Source organism: Chiroxiphia lanceolata, chromosome 21 (assembly GCF_009829145.1).
Source record: "Chiroxiphia lanceolata isolate bChiLan1 chromosome 21, bChiLan1.pri, whole genome shotgun sequence".
Classification (NCBI taxonomy): domain Eukaryota; kingdom Metazoa; phylum Chordata; class Aves; order Passeriformes; family Pipridae; genus Chiroxiphia; species Chiroxiphia lanceolata.
This window is the reverse complement of record NC_045657.1, coordinates 4,283,276-4,304,043: the sequence shown is the minus strand read 5'-3', so window position 1 is coordinate 4,304,043 and position 20,768 is coordinate 4,283,276. Positions and strand designations below refer to the sequence as shown.

At 45.3% G+C, this 20,768-nt stretch overlaps 1 protein-coding gene across 2 annotated transcripts in view; it reads right to left on the bottom strand.

Annotated features, from left to right (window-relative positions):
- The window catches only part of DDX31 (DEAD-box helicase 31), a 47,017-nt gene that overhangs the window by 16,957 nt on the left and 9,292 nt on the right, over positions 1-20,768 (bottom strand). For both annotated transcript variants that reach the window (XR_004360579.1, XM_032708445.1), the window contains exons 12-17: positions 20,531-20,766; positions 20,018-20,194; positions 17,312-17,371; positions 11,405-11,455; positions 9,293-9,432; positions 3,808-3,889 (exon numbers count right to left, since the gene is read on the bottom strand). Coding sequence is in view for 1 of the 2 variants with exons in the window: in XM_032708445.1 (XP_032564336.1) it covers positions 3,808-3,889; positions 9,293-9,432; positions 11,405-11,455; positions 17,312-17,371; positions 20,018-20,194; positions 20,531-20,766 (746 nt within the window). In the remaining variant the exon portion in view is untranslated. The remainder of the gene's footprint in view (positions 1-3,807; positions 3,890-9,292; positions 9,433-11,404; positions 11,456-17,311; positions 17,372-20,017; positions 20,195-20,530; positions 20,767-20,768) is intronic.

Here is a 20,768-nt window from a genome sequence, read left to right as displayed (position 1 = left end):
TAACAGCACTCAGAATAGATCTGAGCACCGGGGAGGCAGAAAGGTTTCAGAATTCCAATAAAGGCCTCAAATTAAAGACAGCCTGGTGCGAATTCCAGGAGAAAATTAAAGAGACCTCAAGCTTAAGTGACAGGTGACTTGCTTCTGTGTCACAACTGTCAGGGGATTTAGTGATAATATGGCAATATATTACAAAGGACTTTTCTTATTCCCCCCTTTAGGTTTCAAAATGAGGCATCTCTTCTTCCTGGTGCTGGGGGAAAATAAAAAAAAAAAAAAAAGAAGAAAAAAAAAAAGAAGAAAAAAAAAAAAGTAAGACAAAAACGAGGGATAAAAAAGTAGGTGCATAATTTCCAAAGTGTGAGGTCAGTCCAAGAGATATAAACAAAAAACAAAGCAAATGGCAGGAAACATAATGTCCTCAGAAAACAGCTTCTCCCCTCCTCCTCCTCCACCTTGCCTTTTATCCCCTTCAGCCCCTTGAGACAGATCTCATTTTAAAATTGCACCCTAATGGGCATGAAAAAAAACCCCTGTGTTTGATTCCTGCCTTCCAGGGAGGTTCATCTAAAAAAAACCCCCAAAACCCACCCCAATAATAATAATAGAAAAATAAATCTAAATTTAAAACTGACTCAGTGGCAAACTGTGAAAATAAAACCTGCCCACGGTGTGAGTGTCTGGACAGATCAAATAAACCAGTGCCACTGGAAGTGCAGGGAAACCATCCCATGTGCTTTACTCACACAAGCAAGCTTTAATCCTGCTTGTATCCTGCTTTGGATGAACAGGACAATTAATTTGAGACCCTTACACGTTTTTCCAAGATAAAAGCCTACCCCAGAGGTTTGCTTGATCTGCTCCCCATCTAAATTTGTTACATCTGTTAAAAAAGCAGCACTATGGCCACTGTGGAGAAATAGTGGGATAGGAGAACTTTCTCTGCCTTGTGATTCCTTAAAATCCTGTTCTGAGAGATCCTGAACCACTGGCAAAATGACTGTGGACAATTACAGTATTTGCAAGCTAAAAGAAGGGAAGCAAGGAAGAAAGTCTGTGTGCAACATTATTTAACCAGTTCAAGACATCAGGAAAACTCCCCCAAATGCCAACTCCACCAGGAAAACACACAGGTATTTCTGTCAGAAGAAGGAAACTTCCAGTGATAAAGATGGCAGGTTTTAGGTTTGAGAGGTTGGGATAAGTACTGAAAACTTCTGATTTCATTAAAAGAATATGAAAATGAAAAAGGAATTGAGACACAGTAAGACCAGACTGAGATAGAAAAGTTCATTTCTAAAACAGTAAAAAAAAAAGAAAAAAAAAAAGAAGAGATGGGGAAAGAAAAAAAAACCACCAAAAAGCCTGGCTGTAACATCTCCTGCTTCCATTATACTTCAAAACAAAATGAAGGATTTTGTTTTAATAACAACTTTTTACTAACCTCCACACACCTTCTCTAGAACTCACCAAGTCCCCCTGCCCCCCTCCATAAAAGTTGAAAGATCAAATTTATTCTCTTTGTAGGCAGGTGAACATTCACACGCCCAGACATAGCCACATATATATTTTATATACCTAAATATAAAATATACATTTTACAGGCACTTCAGCTTGCTCCCTGGCTGCACACACAGAAGCCCAAAAAATACATGTTCCAATGTGGTACTTATAATGGACTTGAGTTGAGGCAATGAGAACTGAAGAGCATCATAATGAGGTTCCTGTGTGCACCTATAATATATACATGACTCAGTGCATGCAGAGCTGATCAGCAGAGCTCACACTCTCTCCAATGGCAACACCACAGCTGGATCAGCCTCAGTTCCTTGTGACACCTCTCTGTCCCAAGCAATGTCCCACTGCATTCCCAGCTTATTGCACTGTCTGTATGGCAAACTCACAGGATTTGATAGAGATTAACCCTCATCAAACCTTGGAAAATGCCCCTGCAGCCTTCTGAGGCAGCACTGCTGACCACTCACAGAGCCCTGATGGCAGTAAAACAGCTAACAAACAGAATGTATCTTGATTGCATTTAATATATTTTTCCCAAGTAATTCCTGGTGAGGTCTATTTTATATTGACAGAACTGCTGCAATTTCATCCCTATTAAATGACACAGAATTTTTTCCATGAACTCCATTCCTCAGCCCCAATCCTTTCAGATTCTGAGTCACACAAAAATTGGTTCTTCTGCGTTTATAAGTTCCTGCAGCAGATTAAGACCCTCCTACAGCCACAGTGGATATGTCTGAGCTCCAGTGAAGTCAACAGCACAGTCCCACTGTCAGAGGGAAAAGAGGAATTTAATCCCACCTTTGACTGCAAGTGAAAGGAAGCAGCTCCTTCTGTGCCACCTCCGTGCAGCACCTGCCATGGCAGGGCCTGTCCAGCAGCACAGCTGAGCCAAACCAGGGCAACAGCTCCTTTCAAACAGGGTTTGGGTTTATAGTTTGAAGGAAAAGGGGAAAGCCAAAAGCAGAGTATTGAAAAAAAAAAAAAAATCTATGCTTAAGTATGCAGAATGAAATACCAATTTGAGCAGCCTTGGGAGCAAGCAGGTTTTTTGTTAGGTTTTTATTGCTGCTCCAAAGGCATTTTCTCTTGCCACTTTTCAAGACTTAATTTCCTGGAACAAAATATGTTCCTTTTTTTTTTTTTGCCCACTTTCCATGAAAAGAACATTTGTCCTCAAGCCCAGAACCGATAACATTCTGCCCAACATCAGCAACAAATTTAAAGTGCAATTTCTGCATAAATATAATTGGTGAAAAACTCTCCAGAGGAAACCCAAAGTTACCCCCCTATAAGCACACTTGGGAGAAAAGTATTTACACACAGAAGAACCATTTAAAATAATTTCTTGCATTAACAAAGCACAACTAAACTTTTACATATTTGCTGAGTTGAGAGGTCATATCCTAAGAATGATCCAGGCATTTAAAATATAGGCATTTACAGGCTGATTTCAGCCAAAAACTGTGCAGTGGTGGGAAAGAGCTTTAAATAGAGCTGCACAGAAAGCTCAGATCTGGCTTTCTGTGAGACACAGGGTGTGTAGGAACACTGAACATCTTTCAAAAGCATGTTTACCAAGAACACCACAGTCATCCCCGGGAAACAAGGCGGCTCATCCACGGTGTAACAGAGAGCACGAGCAGGGAAAACAGCATCAAGAGGAAAAAAAGAGCTGCTGCATCATGCCTGACACATTCTTGACTTCCATTCAAAATGAGGGTTCTTGGAGGATTTAATTTGCCAGGATGCAGCAACGCCCGGGACATCAATTGCAAATGACTGAATTCTGTGAATTAGCAGCTTGAAGGCAGACCCAGAGCTGGCCCAAGTCAATAAAAAAGGTGCCTGACAACCCAGGGAGCTTTGGTTTAGGCTCCAAGTAAATATAGATGATAAAAAACCCCCGTGTAACATGTCACCAAATACATTTTCCTTATTTCTTCAGAGAAGTTTAGTGCCATTTGTCATCTCCAACAGTATTTTAGTGCAGAAAACCCAGGAAGAAGAGAAACATTTAGGGTGGGGGGGAAAACCCTAAGCTTTTGCAGCCAGAAGCCTTTTTTGTTTCTCACAAAGATAACTGCTGAAGAGTTAGTAAGCAACTGCTTTTTGGGGACAAGAAAGTCTGGAAAATTGTGATATAAGGCAGTTCTGTAATTATTTGGACTGCCTGACATCATGGCTATACCAATCCTCGTGTTATAAAGAAGCTAAGGCAGGAATACTCGTGGTGTTTAACTGGTAAATGAAAACTGGAGCAGTTCCAAAATCAGCAGAGTAACTCACCTTCCTTCCTGGTCTGTGCAACTTGAAGCGATCATCTTTCATCAGGCTGGTTAACACCTTCTCCATCTTCATCTCTGAAACACTGAGGCAGCAAAGACAAAAATTACTATTTCTCCTACTTAGAAATACAAAGTGGAACAAGCCACGGATCGGAAACACTTGAGCAAAAAGACTGAGATTTACATGTTCAGCTTAAGGATTTATCTCTGAAATAAATGAGGTCTTAGCCCGGGCACTCCCTCAGCAACCCTCAAATTGTAACTTCTGTGAAATCTTAGCCCCAGTTAAACTCACTCTGTGTCACAGAGACACAGTTTCACCCACAATCCTGGCATGTGTTGTAAGTCACCAACACACACTCCAGTTCTAACAGAGCATCAAAATAACTGAGGGTGGACTTTCAGTTCACTGAAAGTCTCCTCGGCTCTCAACCAGAGGAACTGATTGAAGAAAAAATTTAGGTCTTTAATTACACTTCCATTATTTTCAGAATTTTTCTTTCCTTGCACTGAGAAGCACCAAGACAACTGGGAACCATCTGGTTACGTTTTCCACTAAAAGAAACTCCAGACAGAGTTGAAGCAGCTCATAACATTGATGCTGCTTGTAGATTTGCTTTGTAACTCTAAAGAATAAGATCTGCAACCTCCACCTTGAACCAAGAGGTTGTCAAACATTTCACTGTACATTTGATGGCATGGGCAGGGAGCAGGAGGTGTTTGTATTTGGTTGGTTGTGCAACTGTGAGAAAGGTATTGACTGTGACACACATACACAGAGGCTGGAAACGTGCTCCACTTACTTTGCTACTTCTCCTACATCTTGTCTCCCCCAGTTTATCTTCCAGAACCTCTGGAATAAGAGACACTCAACCCTCATTCAAAGGATTGAAATGCTTTGCTGTTTACATGCATTTGTTTCCACCCCTGTTAGAGACCATGCTCCCAAAATTATGAGCTAAAGCTGTGTAAAGACACAGCTCCTTCCTCTCATAGTGACTCAGAGGATAACAACAAAATCCCAAGGATCTTCTCCTATCAAGCCAATTCTCCCACACCTTCCTTCCTTCTGGTCACATCATCACTCTTTCCCACAAGACCTACATCATTCCAACTCCTGGCTACCTTGCCTGGGTCAAAGCTCAGAGACACCTCCCACAGGACACATTCACCCTCCAACTCATTTATAGCCTCAAAATCCACCTCTGACACCAGCTACACAGTCTGATTTCCTTCCCTGTTCTGAGAACTCACCTTCCCTCTCATCTGAAGTGCAAAGCCCAAGCCCAGCCCATTAGGGACCCCACAGCATTTTTTTCAAATGCAGGAGCCTCAGTCAGCTGTCCTAGCCAGGCTTCACACTGGGCATTTATTTTCATTCTGTCGACTCACATTCCTCCTGTAGACTCAACCAGATGATTTATTCTCCAGTCCTGCTTGCAAGACACTGCTGGGCACTGCTATGGCCCAGATATGGAAATGCTTACAAACCTGCTTCATTTCCAAGCAAACAGTCCTACTTAGAGGTGCATTTACAGGAGACTAGGAATTCTTTGTCCTCTTTAACACTGTCTTATGGGGCACACACACACACCAGGTGACAACACAGGAACAGCTGTGCAGCTCCAGGCCATTAATATTACAGCTGCATCCAAACTGGGTCCCGTTTCCAAGGGAATTACTCAGATTACAGAAGATGAAGTTTGTGGGCCCAAATTTTCAGTAATGGGCAAAGGTCATTTCTAGAAAAGAGATTCTTTTCCTTTTAATACCAGAATAAATCATAAATGCACAGAAGCCAAGGTGTTCATTTGGGATTACATCAATCTTAAGGAAGAGAGAAATCTTTGGGGTCCAACAGTTCTCAGATGGCCAGAAAGGTGCCTGTGGGTTCTGAAAGGAAACATTGCTGATATTCTGCAATTTGTAAAGTAAGAAATTATAAGAACAAGGATATTGTTTTCACTCAAAGCTCTCTAAACACCTGGCTAGCAGGAATGGATGAATCTTTGCCATACTGTGTACACCTGCTTTCCAGTCCTTCCCAGTTAAAGCAAAAAATACATTTACTTTTGCAATCTTGCCTTTTCAACCCCACCACAGCATAAGGAGAGGGAAAGAGATGGCCCAGAGGAACAGGGACAGGCCATAAGATCCTCCTGTACGGGAGACCAGCCCCACTGCTGTGCAGCTGGGAGATTCCTTCGCAGAGGACAGGGAGAAAGGCGGGGGAGCCATGGGGGAGAAAGGGAAATGGAGCATAAAACGACAACCGAGGGTTTTCTCTGTTTGGTTTTGCAACGTAGAACAGTAAATTAAAACATAAATGGCAACCACTTAAGCAAGAGAAAAGCAGGCCTCCCCCTCCCCACCCCCGGCAAAGGTTGCTTTGACGCCGCTATGAATGAAAATGTCAAACCTTTGACATTGATTTGTCGGAGTTGTCACCCCCTCTCCGATCCTCCCCTCCCCTGGCGCGATGCCAGCGCAGCAGAACAGATCTGTGAGCCTGGTTCACAGCGGGGAGCAGCCAGGGGAGCAGGGGAGGGGGGTCTGCACAACCCAGGAGAAGGGAGAGAAACGACTCGTGCCTTCACGGTGATGCCTTTTCCTTTATAAATTAGTTAGGCCGCCGTTAGGAGATAAAGAAATTATCTGATAGCTGTCGAGGCAGGCGCTGCGAGATTGCAGCTGAAGGGACTAAAAGAGACATAAAGGAAGGGGGGAAAAAAAAAGTGAACCTCACAGACTTTCTTCTGCTTCTTGCCTCCTCCCTTTGAAGGAAAATCTGTTAGTTGCGCTCGGGGCTGAGATAGAACCTTAAAAAAAAAAAAAAAGAAAAAAAAAAGAGAGGAAGGAAAGAGGAAATGAGCAGAAAACATGAGTGTGCACGTTCTGCACGCAGGAATTTACAGCTGGGGAGAGGAGCCACAACTTCGAGCCACACAAAGCCCGAGCAGAAAGTTGCAGCTTCCCCGAGCCCCACCGGGAGTTCCCGATCTCAGCAGAGCCAAAGTGAGATGGTTTTGGCAAAGGCTAACGCTGCTTTTCCACAGTGGAAGCCAAGGAGAGGCTTCAGGTACCGGTGAAAATTAATTGCGAGCGATTTCCAATTTCAAAGGCAGTCATCTCTAATTCCGAAGTGGATTTTCATCCAGGAACAAAGCCATGTCTGCTCTCATTACTTCCGACTCTCAACATTCCTGGACTTACTCCCATGCATGCTGGGGTGGGTGGAGGGGTTTAGGAAAAAACTCTGGGTCGGATCCTCATCTGCTGTAAACCAGCACAGCACCACTCGTTTACCCCAGCTGAAGGCTGCAGGGACCCATCTCACGCTTTGTCTTCTTCAAAATACATATTTTATGAAGTATTTACATTTCAATAAACCCAGGGGGAATTTCATTTAAAAAAAAAAAAAAAAAAAAAGGAAAAAAACCCCAAAACACAGCGAATTAAAAAAAATTTTCACCACACAAACTCATCCTCGACAAAAACTCGAGAGATTTAAAAATTAAGCAAAGAATAAAAAAAAATTAAAAAAATGCAAACTCCAGTAACTCGTGCAGACCAAGTCAAAAGCTACAAAGACTTAGGGTAAAGAACAAAAATGAGCAGTGCTTAAGAGGCTCTGTGACAGTCCAACACATGCTGTCTTTCGCCCTCGCACTGAATTAAATTGTCAGGATTATCACCATAATGCTCTGTTTATGAAGGGTAACGGCAATTTGTGCTGATGGCACTTGCTGCCTTTAGCTCCAAGCTGCCTTCCTGCATCTTCTCTGCAATTCATCAGCTCCCTGCTCTGTCCTGGTGCCCCTTCCCACATCCATGTGGGAAGAGCGGAGGCCACACGGCTGCGAGCGGGGCCGATGGCCCTCCCGTGCCAATTAGACACTTGCTTCCTTCCCTCTGAAGATGGGGGTCAAGGAAGGCAAATTACACTCCCTTTTTGGCCAGTCCTTTATCTGCAGGGCAGCACGTTTTATGAAGAACATCAAACAAACAAACACGAAAAGGCAATCCCCAGAGTTGTTCGGCTGCGAAAAGTGAAGGAAAAATAAATTCACATAAACCTCCCCCTGCTCATTCAGAGTCTTCTACAGATTCCTGAAGACCATGGCCAGCTCAACAACAGGTCCCCTTAGCAGATGTAATTACCAGCTTGAGCAAACTTAAACTTGTTAAAAACCAACAAAATTGGATAAAAGCACGAACACTTAAAATAAAAAAAGAGGGAAATTTCCCTCTCCTTCCCCTAACGCTTCCAAAATGTTATAAAATAGAAAAATAGAACTTTCCACTTGGAGTTAAAAATTCACAATTATGTGGGATTTCACCTTTAAATGTCAGTGCTGTTTGTTACATGAAAAAAACCCCCTGTCAGCTTAGCCTTCCATGTCTTGCTGGTGTCTGCTTAATAGATAGTTACCTGGGATGATGGATGGCTCTTTGTTACACCACTAAATGGCTCACAGCCTAGAATAAGCCTGTATTTACTGCCAACAATTGTTTGTTTCAAGGATGCAAAACCAAATTCGATTCCAAGCAGCTCCACCCGACAGAAACAAGAGAAATAAAAGAGAATTAATTTGTGCACGAGTTTACAGGGCTCCATCAACACTGGTACAACACTGAGGGGACTCTGCTGATGTTCTCAAAAGCTGAGAGTCAGCAGTGCAGGGAGCAAGGGGAGTCACACACACCCAGCTGAGGAGGCTCCAGACCCACCAGCACTCCTGCCTAGCAATGTGAGCAGCCAGTTGTGGGTTTTCCCCACAAAAGGACCATTGTGCAAGCAGAGATGGACTAAAATCCATGTGTTGGCCACCAGGTACCTGACAGCCCACTGGGCAGGTCCTTACTGAGCCTGGTTTGCTCTCCTTGCTGTCTACTCCCAAGTCTAAGCTAGAGCTGATGTGAGAGAAGCCTTCCCAAGGCTTGGAAGCACACTCCAATTTGGTTGCAGAGTCCACCCTCCCTTTCTGCCTTCCAGGACTGTCACAAGCCACTTAAACAACACATCTTGGTCGATTACCTGCCAGGTATGACCCACATCTCCCCAGCAATTTCTCCACCAGTTCTCTCCTGAAGAACAAGCACAGTCTCTGATAATACCTCTGATAATATGGTGCCATGCAGGCAGATGGCCAGGGAGCATCTGACAGGTTCTTTTGACTTGTGTGATCTCCACATAGTCACGATTTGAACCCAGGGCCAGAGAGAAAAATATGAGGTGAAAAAGACCCCTGACTATGGTCTCCTCTCTGCCCCTCACCACACACACTCACTCACGCACAATCTGTCAGGCTGATGATTTTCACGCACTTCCCCTCTTCTCCTTTTGCTAGTCTGGGGCCAGTCCTGGATCGCAAGAATTAATAAGTTCTTATTAAAACCTGCACGAGACACGGTCCCGCTGCAAGTGCCACGGAAGGTTAATTAGCGAGGACGAGCTGAAACTTTCGCTCGCGTTTCTGACTCACTTAATCTTGTGAGAAGCCAGCAAGCTGACATATCCTGCCTCCGAAGGCGCCAGGACAAGCAGGCTGTTCCCGTGGCAGCCAATGCGAGCCGTCCTCCCGATCCGGTGGATGTATTCCGCAGGTGAAGCCGGAGCGTTGCACTTCAGAGCGGGGGAACACGGGGAGGGGAGAGGAGGAATTAACAGGACACGGCGTGTTAATTGTAAACGAGACACTCGCCCCGCTCATCTGGAAACAAAAGGGGATCTCAGCAGACCCCACTGTGGGGCTGCAGCTCCTGTGGAACTGGGTTGTTTGTGAGGTGCCCGTGGAACCATCACTCAGCCCCCTCAGCTTTTTGACATGACACGTTGGCCAACTCCCAGGTAACAGGACAGTTTCCCCATCTCGGTGTCTCTCTTTGCCTTTTACATTTTATTTCTGCACAGGCACGTCAGAAACCTGTTGGCTCCCCCTAAAAAAAATCTATATAAAATCAAATCTCGCAATGACCTCAAAGCAAACAACTCCCAGGACTGCCCACACGGAGCGGGGAGTCGTCTGCTCTGGATTTGGGAGAAAAGCCACAAAATAAAAGACAACTGATTCAAATTTGGAGTTGGGCTAAATTGCCTTGTTTGGATTAAAGCAAATCATAGCTGGTTACTGGACAGAATAAATCTAAGGGAGAGGAGAGAGTGCTTTCAGCAGTGTATGACACAGGTGGCAACTGTCTTCCCATGTAAAACTACCAGGCACTACAAAAATGTTGCTTAAAGACCCCCCACATATAGCAGTGCCTCTCATTTACTTCACTGGGAATCAAAACTGCCCGGCCATCTGCAAGATCTGATAAAGGGTGACATATTTCCCTCCCTTTAACCTCCCCCTATTCTTGCCCCCCTCCTCTCTTTCCTGGAAAAATGAACAAGCACAGAGATACTGCTCAGAAATGAGCCCTCAGCAGTTTAACTGGAAAAAACCCAACAACCAAAGCCCACTCTAGTGTTTATACCTGTGCCCTCTGGCAAAGTTTCTACTGGCTAGAGGTGTGAGTAAGATGCTGTGAGCAATCTAATTGCTCCCTGCAGGTCCTTGCTCTTGGACACAGCTCTCAGGACAGCTGAGATTTCGCCTTCTGGACACACAGAAGTCTCCCAGGGCTTTAGGTAATTTGCACTGCGTTCTAACACTGGCAACTATATCTTTGGTTAAATTATATTAATATACAGATCTGGGAATTAAAGACTTCGCTTCCTCAGCCTTCTCCAACTAGCTGGCTGATATAAAATCATTCTTTTTTATTTTTTTAAAAAATACAAAAATCAAATCAAATTTGTTACCTGAAGGGATGAGGTAGAAATTAAAAAGCTTTGTTGAGGCTCTGTGCCTTGTTCCTTCTACCCAGGTGTCACTTGATACACGAGAATCTCTGGATCAGTTTTTCCCCAGTTCAACTAACCTTTTTTTAATTATAAATCTTTTATAGAAATGAAACCTGCCTCATGCTCTCAGCCTCCTCTTTGAAATGACAGGCTGCTATTTTTAAGGTTCAATCCATCTTCCTTAGTTTCTGGTTTTTTTTTCCCCAAAGACTACATTCCTGTCAACAGCAACACAGGAGTGTGGGGGGTTTGTTGGTTTTTTTTTTCAGGGAAAATCTGAACTATGCAGTTCTACTGGAAGCTGGATGCCTCAACCCAGCAAAGCCTTACTCCAAACACTCAGGTCACTGCACAGACACTATTGGGCTACTTGATGTTTAACATTAGGATTGCATTTAAACTCCTCATGGAACTCCCTCCCTGGAAAGCTCAGGAAAACAGAAACACAGAACTGCAAGACATGGCTGGTACTCCATAAGATTTGGCCTCCCGTGGGGGGAAATGGAGGGTGTTTCATCCCAGCCAGTGGAATATAATTCCACAGCTGGTAACACTGTGGAAGAGAAAATCAGACTAAAGATGTGGTATCCATGTTGTCTCCTCACCCTTAGTCCTGCAGTCAGGAACACGTGGGTCTCCCACACTGGCAGGCATCAGCACCAAGACCAGAAAACTGCAGGAAGGTCCTGGACTGAAAAGGGATTTCCTCTGAGCACTTAAAACACACAGACACTCACAGCAAACCCACCTGTACGATCCATGTAACTTGAGGCAGGTCTAGTCCTCGTGCTGCAACATCCTTTAAAATTAATAAGGAAATTACTTTAGTAAAGATGCTTTGGAGATACCAGGAGAGTGACAACTCTTCTGGGATGGCAATTATGTCAGAAGGCAACTGGCTGTGCAAGAAGGAATTGTATGTGCCTAGTTCAGGGAGAGATGGACTGAAGGTCAGAAATAACCTTGAGGGTTTAAAATGCAAGGACTGTTTTTAACAGGCTAATACAATAACCAGTGACCCACTATTATGGCCCAAAGCCTGGAGGATATAAACACACCTATTTCAGGAGAGTGGTGCTGAATTACAGCAGTTTGCTACAGTCATTTTACATTTTATCTCAGAGAATCCACTACCTGAATGGCCTTTGGATCATCAGTTTGCTTCACTGATGAAAACAGGCCTACTACCTAAACAATGAGAGGCAGAATTCAACTTCTGAAAGGCAACATCATCTTTGAGCACATCTTTCTCCACAGCAAGCCTAAGTTCCAAACCCAGGCTGCTCATGATGAAAAGGGAAGGAAAAAAAAGGCAAATGGTCAAGGATCCCTGGCCTTGAGTGGAATGTCCAAAGATACACTGATCTCTACCTACAAATAATTAGTTGTTTCCTAGGTGATGGGCTGAATTTGAGGAGTAGATGACTTGCAGGTCACCTGACCCTAAAAACAAAGGTCAACAAACAATTCAGCAGAATCTGTGGGAAGCTGGAGCACAGCTCAAGGAGAGGGGACTTCAGCTCTCCCTTAGATATGCACCAGTCTGGCTTTCATTTGGAGAAGCAAAATTCAGCTATGAAGAAAAGAGTCTGAAGCTGCTGTCAGGGGTGTTATTTGATGTGCCAGCCAGTGAGAAAACCCATCAAATTGGAGAAGGACTTGAATGAGACCCTTCAGTTATCCACAGCCAGAACAGCTCAAAAAACACACCTTTTCAGAGAGAAAAGAGAGTTTAAATACTGCCCAAAACGGAGAGTGCAAACACATTTCAATCTCCCTTCTTGAATTTCTGTTCATTAGTAATGTCCTCACATCCTCCTTGGATTTTACATTCACCAGGCGCAATAGCAGAGCAGGTGTGCAGATTTAACTCTGTTAGGAAATGTTTTGGAACACATGTATCTCTTAGCTAGTTGCAAAATAGAATATATTAAGGACGTAAGCAGGAGCTTAATGTACTAAAAATGTGTCAGCCACCCACTGAAGTGTTTTCATGCAACTCCCACACACGTTAAAAGACTGGGAAGCTGATGTTTTGGCAGCAAAGGCCTTCCCACAAGCACTAGCCAGGCTGCTTTGTGGCTCCAACTGCAGTAAAAGAGGAGACACTTTCCACAGCGCCCACTCCAAAATAACACACACTTGTGCTCCAACACGCTCATTAAGAAGCGACTTGTTCCCAGAGTCAGAACGAACAGATGTACAAAAAGCCATTTAAAGGAGGTTGGAGAAAATAAATCAAGAGAAGTCGGGGAATGTGTACGGCAGTTACCGGGATAACAAGACTATAAACTCTACAGCACGATCAGACGGGAGCGCTGACGTCTGACTCCGAGCCGCCGGCTCTGTTCTTCCACGCTGACAAGCCTTTGGTCTTTTCCTTTGCTGTGCTCTTCCTCACACCCAGGAGGTGAGGAAAGGCTGCCTGATGAGAGGGCTCTGACCCTGCTCCAGGGTCAGTTCCCCCAAACCAAACCAACAGCCAAGCCCTCCCTGTGGTCAAGAGAAGGCAGCTCCAACACGGGAAGGAGCAGACAGCAGGGGCAGGAGCCACCTCTCTAATCTATCCAGACTTTCTCCCTCCTTCCAAGATACATTTTCTCAACACCTCAGGTTGGAAAATCACTGCCACAAACAGCATTGTTCTCATGTGCATTTGCCAGAGTTGAAAAGAGTAACCAAAAGCCTTACAAATAGCCAGGGACAACACTTAGGAGAAGGCTCTCTCCCATCATCAGCCTTGTATTCACTGTTGCTTTCACAACTCCACCAAATCCCCTCAGTCCTTACTGACACACATCAGCAGCTATTCTCCTGGGGTTTCACTTGGCTTTCTTTCACAAGTCTCTTGGGATTTACTGGTAATTGGAGTGTTTTGCAAACTCTCAAAGATTCCTCAGTATCAGTCCACCTGTGTCTCCTGTAGCTCCTTTTCCTCAAAGGCCCCAGCAGACAGCAGGAAGGTAGAACTAGGGTAAAAAGTTGGAGTTGATTTGCTTTCCTCTGCTGGCAGAGCCTGTGAGCTTCCATTTCTCAGAATTTTAAAAAATTACTTGTGGGTCGGCTTAGCAGGAGAGAGAATTCAGCTCAGGCAACAATTACTCAGTTTCACTAGCACACATTTATTCCATGCACAGAAGCAGTACCCTGCTGCCAGTACTCTTTCAAGAAGCCCAGTAGATTTCCAATGTTCCTCTCTTCCACCCATCAGACATTCCCCTTTCCATGCATGACCTTACACCACCATTCCTTAATTACAGGGAAATCAAGGATATGACACCTTGGCAGGTCACTGCTGACTCCTTTCAGTGGGCAGTGGAAGGCAGAATTCAGTGACCACCTCATGGGAGCAAAGACAAATAACCTACACCAGTGCAATTTTAAAGAAAACCCAGATGCCAAGCAAACACTATAAAAGCCCTGATCCCAACTGCAAGGCACAGAAGGGCACAGGATTGAGGAACAATCCACCTGGGGAACCCCAGAAAGGCTGAAATTTCTGCTTCCAATAATTGATGTTACCAGCCTGTGCCTGTGGGGTAGAGAGGGTGGGTGCAAGGGAACAGAGAACTAAAAGGCCACCCCAAAAGCAAGGCCTATCACTGCAGAAGATCAGAGCCAACATGACCACAAAAGTTTTGCGAGGGCCTTGGTTTTGCTCAGTCCCTCTCACACAATCTAATTAGGGCAAAGGAAATTGCTAAAGTTGCTTTTGAAAGACACTCAATGGTGAGGTCTTGAAGGCCCTGAGCTTGACAATTGGCTGCCTACATGAGGCCTAGAAGTACAGATGGAAGGCAGCTTGCTCAGGTGCCAGGCTGTCAGTTGGATTAAAATGACTCATTTATTTACCAAAGAAGCTCACAAAGTGCTTTAGCTAACAGGCAGAGAGGGCCTAACGGCTCTCCAAGCTGGGGAAGAAGCTCTCGCGCCTTCCCGGCCTGCCAAAAGTCATTACTGCCGAGTGTGGAAAGCCATCAGCAGGGTAGAGACCCCCGTCGGCAGGGTGACAGATTGGGCTGCGTAATCAGAGGAGGAAGGGGAGAGCACAGAAGCTGTCAGAGGCGAAAGCTCTTGGCTGGGGCCGCCAGAAAACTGGCAAGATGAGTTAGCGTGACTGAGTAAACAGCAAACAATCTCCAAATGATCTTTCCTCCCTCCCTGGAAGAGATGAACTTGTTTAAAAGGCACGTCCCAAAGGAGGCCGCAAAGAACTTCGGTGAAGGAGAGAGAAATAAATCTGGATGAGACCCTCTGAGATGCGCGGCCCTTCTTTATTTTCTTGTCTGCCAGCTTATATTGTCTGGCAAAAATATTTTATGGAATATATTAATATACATATGACATAGAGCAAATTAATAAAAGGAACAGCAGGTCCCATTGCTTACTAGAGCGGAAAGATGGGTGGAGAACATGGCATAAGGGACAAGGGAAGGACGGCAACATTATTTGTGTTGCTCTTTTCGTGAGCCAGGTTTCAAAATTTTGTGGGCACAAAACGTGATTTCGCGGTGAGAAGAACAGAACCATCTTTTTGCAGAACGTTTTTTTCGCCGATATGAAGGAAAGTGTCAGAAAAAAGCAATGCCCTCGGAGGCAGGAGGTGGTCACAGTGCCTGGCTGCCCTTTGGACATCTGCGTTGGGGAGGCACCTGTAATGTGGGACTGGTGCAAAGTGTATCTCTATATTAAGGTGTCCATATGGTCCCCATTACTGTGGTAACAGGCCACCTCCTGGTTTCAATGCATTTGTCCTCCCAACATCTCTGTAAGATAGAACTGTGCTACTTTCCCCATTTTGCAGATGGGGAGTTGAAGCGCTGAGAGATTTTGGACTCAGACACACAACTTACTGTGCTTAACGTGCTGACCGTGTGCCAGCTGAGCCATGGTCACCATAACCCTCAGGATCTGCATCCCTGCCTTGCAGGAAATGCAAAGTGGCTCAGATTGAAATGGAGGAGGGTTATGATGAATGTGTTACCTTACACCACCCTCTTCATGGCAATCCAGGTTAACTCACGCTACCTCCCAGTTGTGACAGGTCTGGGGCAAACTCAACTATCACTGCTCAGCTGACATGTGGCTACTTGCCTTGTCATCCCAATTCCATATCCACCTGCACAGAGTCTGTGGCACGGCAGGAAATCAAACCACATCTCCAGTGTCTCAAGAGGGGAATCCCATCCACTGGGATTTCTTTATCCAACTACTTCTTCCTACCTTGTGTCAACAGCTGTACGCTTCCTGACAGATTTTTCCTGTCACAGGCTGCATTTCCCCTTCAAATGGTCTCACCCAGGAACTCATAGTCCAGAGACTGCAATGATTCTGCCTTCTCTTTGTCTGAAACTGAGCATTCACCGTCTTTCCAAACTCATTAAATTGGAATTTCAATAACAAGATATGCACCTGAAATTTCTCAGATATAGGCAGCATGTGCATGAAGCATAACAAAGTTTAGCTATTTATTTTTTGGAATTTACCAAACGCTTTTTATCTTCAAATCACTGAACCTACACCACTGAATGACCTAAGCTTTGCCATTCTTCTCAATTGAGACACTGAAGTATTACCTCTGCATACAAGGAAACCAAGTTATAGTTACAATTATGCATAGCAAGGATGCATTTTGACCTTGATCAAACCACTGAAAGGTCCTGAACACAAGCAGGACCAGGACTAGCATGTAACAAGTACCATTTTAGAGCTGATATAATATAATATATAATTTGGCAATGCTAAATCAAACACTCCCATACACATGGCAGTCCTGGGTTGAACTGCAGGCATAAAAATAAGAGAAAATCCAGCCCCCACTCTCTGAACAAAATTGCAACTGGTTTCCTTTAAGAACACCGTGCTGCAAGAAGAGGAGTCATTTCAGAGCTGGAGAGGGTTTCTCAGCTCTAATTACTCCCGATCGCTGTAATTTACAGGTTTGCGGTGGGTAGAAATCGCCAAGATTCACACGTTTGCAGATCAACAGCTGCCACTATTAGAGAGCAAATCGTGCAGCCTTCTGCACCACTGCAGCAGGCTGTGGCACCCACAGGTCAGCAATGAGAGGGGAAGGTGCCACCACAACACAAGGGTGCCAGCAAACTTCAGTAGAGGACAAGAATTTCTCCCTCAGCGCCCCTGGAAGAAGCTTGAAGGGCACAGGGCGTGGAGAGCAGCAGAGTATGTGCATCTGCATTGACCCCCTTCTCTGGTAGGGCTCCCCTTCCACCCCTGCAGGTGTTTGGTTTTAACCCTTGGGTAGTTATTAAGATGGGAAATATCACATTACATCCAATTTTTCTGGCAGTTATGGGGTATGCTACAAATCAGGATTGCATTCTACTGGCTGCATGCAGAGGGCAAGGTTCCAGCTTCAAATGAACAGATTTTTCCAGACATAAGGCCATGCAAAATACTTAGTGGCCTCTGTATAAGACATCTGTGCATGGTACCTTGCAGCAAAAGATCATATAACAGTTTGCAAAGAGGGCCCCAGTCCTTACTTAACATAGGAGATGCAGAAAAAGGAGATGACTTTCCTCAAGGTCAGACAGAGCTGGAATCAGAGCTCAGTGCCAAATCCTCTGGTCTACCATTAGGGATCAGACAGGCCCATTAGTGTGGAGCTGCAAAGGGACTCCAAGTTACTTACAGTGCAAAGCAAGACCCCGGTCTTGGATTTTAGGAACTCCTGGAAGACCTCTGTTCTTTCCTAGAAGATTGAAAAATAAAAATTAGAAGACTGCTTATGCAGATTGCAATCAAAGACAAAGCAAATTAGCTAAGGTAACAATTTAACAACTGTGTACAGCTTCAAAAGCAAAGGAATTGGCCTCATGAGTTCCAGTAAGACTCTTCCTGCAAATGGAAAAAAAAAATCTGTGGCACACAGGTGTGATCCCAGGCAGGAAGGAACAGTGTCTCGGGAAGGCTGGATGCATTTGGTCAAAACAAAGCAGCCAACACCTCCATGGTTTGCACAGAAGCACAGCCTGTGTATGCCAAAAAGCAGGAACAGTTTTACATGGACAGGGGATCCACAAAGGATTAGGCAGCACCAGCAGAAGCACTGGCACACTTTCTGGGCAACACAGGCTTTTGTGAGTGCAAGGAAAAGCTGGACATGTTCACTGCTGTCTGTCCAGTCACACGATGGGCAGGATAAGCCCATTTTGTTGACACAGTGATATAATCACATCACAAGAGATCAGGCTCATCATGTGCCCAATGGGCCGTGCAGACAGCCCTGCACCGACTCGGGGGTTATTAAGTATCGGTGACGCTCAGCTGCTCATGTGAACTGCTGTGGGATAAGACTTAGAGTAATAGGGCTGGAGAGATGAGAGCTTGGCCAGAACCCCCTGTCCAAGGGGGTAAGCAGGCAGGACTCCTGGGCTCTGCAGGCAGCTCCCAGGGCACCCTCCCTGAGCCCTTCTCTCACACTGGCAAAAGCCACCAACAGGCTGCAGACACTGGGACAGAGGCTGTTCCTTCCAACAAGTTTCAGAGGCAGGTGCTCCCCAGCCTTGTCCCCATCACGGGTCCTGCACTGGCAGAACTCCTGCAGCCCCCGCTTCCAGTATGGGCTCAGGCCCCCAGGCAGGGCCAGCCACAGCCCCCAGATCCCAAATTATCCCACCAACAGTCTTTGAGCTACTAACCCCAGAACTGCAGGAACCCAGTACAGCTCCTCAGTTACCTTCAGAAGCCTCCTGCTTTGCCAGTCCCCAAACCCAAACCGTCCCAAACACACTCTTGTCAGCTTAGCTGACAACTTTGGGGGCTGTTTTTAACTTGATAAAAGCCACAAAAACTGACTCCTCAACTCACATTACATCCCAATGATATCTGCTGTCTGACAAGGCAGTCTCTGAGCACTAATAGCCAAAGGCCTCAGCAGCACTTGGTCTTTGCTCGCCAGTACCACCTCTGCACCTACACTCCCCCTCTGTAGTTGTGGGAAACAACTTCACACACACAATCCCTTGATCTGGTTCCCTTTGCTCTTCTGCTTTTCAGAGCTTAGGTCTTCTCTGCCCTCAGAAACACCAAACCCCTTTCCTTTCTGCGCCCTCCTTCCAAAACATCCTTGTTCCATGTTTCAAACCTTCCTTCCCAGAGTTCTGGCTGGGAGGCAAGCGAATGGCCTGTTATGCTGATGATACAGAAGAAACCTCACACACTTCACTCCCAGCTAGAGGTACAAAGAAGGGAAACTTGGGCCCTTGCTTACACACTGAACCCTCTGCTGACAAAAATTAAAGAAGAGAGCACGCTGTATCTTGTTGACAATGACAGCAGCCGTGCTCAGCAGTACCATATGGGATCCACAATTTAGCTCCATTAATGCTCTTAATTTGAAGACATCAAGCACTAATTACACACTGGGTACTAAAAAGGCAAAACCCTTCCCCTGGTGCCAGCTACTTAGTGGTGTTCTGTTGGCTTAACAGCTGGTCAGGGTAGAGTTGGGCCAGACCAGGCCTGCTCACTTGCTCAGGCAGGCAGGTTGAGGAAAGGCCAGACTGCAGGGACAGCAAAGCACATGTTTCTGGTCTCCACAGGATGGGAATGAGTGAGAAAAACAATGGCTCTTCACCTCTTGCTTCATCAGAAGAGCTCTATTCATTTACCATCTCTGCTGTGCAGCTCAGAGTAGAGTGGCAACTCTCTCCATCACAGACCAAGGGCAGGATCGGGGCTGAACTTCCAAGGGAGGTCTCTCAGCTACTCAGGGGAACTCTGCAGTGACAGCTCATTTGACACTCTTCTCCTGGCCTCTCAGCCCTCTGAGAGGGCTCCAACCTCTTCACTCAGGCCTATCTGACTAGAACCTAAACCTATTTTGAGGTAATCATTGTTGTATTGCTATTATTCCATCCAGGGAAAAGAGCAATCTGTCAAGACACTGTTCTTCAAAACCAAAGCCAAACTGCTCCATCCTCATCTAATGGGGGCAACCTATTAGGTGGTAATGTTTCAGGGCTTGGGCAAGGTTTTCCTTTGGCATTGAAAGTCTGTCTGGACTGCATGAGAGAGAACCACAGGTCATAATGGACATTGTGACCACAGGATATAAATGGTTTAAGTGTACCCACTGGGAATAGAGAAAGGCTGCCTCAGCCTGCTGAAATAACACCTCTTGCCTCTTCAGCTGTGCTTTTCAGATACAGCTACCAAGGTACTTCCCAGAAATGGGACAGTATCCTTAGTCTCATTAGCAGATGGAAGAGTGAGGCCCCTAGAGGTGAAATGACTCTCTGTCCTCTCTTCTGCCCTCCTCCCCAAAATAGCCACATAATAAATCATAGGGAATAAGGAATAAAACTGCGTATCCTGACGTTTTGGGAATGCTTACTTCCTGTTCCATGTCGCCGTGCAGACGGAGAAACCGTAAGGACACGGAGGAGGGAGATGAATTTCCAGGTTGTTCCAACTCTGGCCCTCCTGCAAGGACCTTTACAAGGAGATCATAGTAGAATTCCACTTGTTCACAGCTGGAGAAAAAGATGATCATCTTGTGGTGTTTTTCAAACTGCACGAAAAACAAGAGAATTGCACATGACCACTTCCACAGGACTCTCCCAATTCCCTGATCACTAAAAGATCCCAGTGGTTTACACTTCTGGGGATATAATTACATGGAAAAAGGATTACAGAGTTTGACACCAAATAGTGAGCTCACAAAGGAAGCGTGAGTACACATCTTACTGCCAGCACAAAAGACACAACAGCACCTCAGCTCTCTTGTGGTTCAAGATGCACTTCAAAGCCCTGGATCTAATCCATGCTGTCTTCGACAGAGGAACAGATAAAGGAGCTGGAAAGGGCAAAGGGCTACTTAGTAATATAAATGCAAACAGAATCTCACCTTGCACTTCCCAAGGATAAAAGCTGCTAATGTGACAAGCCTCAGTTTGCTGGGGACCATCATGAAATACTGCTTGAGTTTCTCTGGAACAGCAAAGTTTTCCTGCTCCATGCAGTTCGATGAACTACTGGCTTCTCTGTCCCTTTGTGATGCTGGTTTGAGCACCTTCTGGATTTCATCTGCTATGGAAATGCTTACAGGATCATTCAAACTGATATCAGCCAGTCGAGTTACTCCT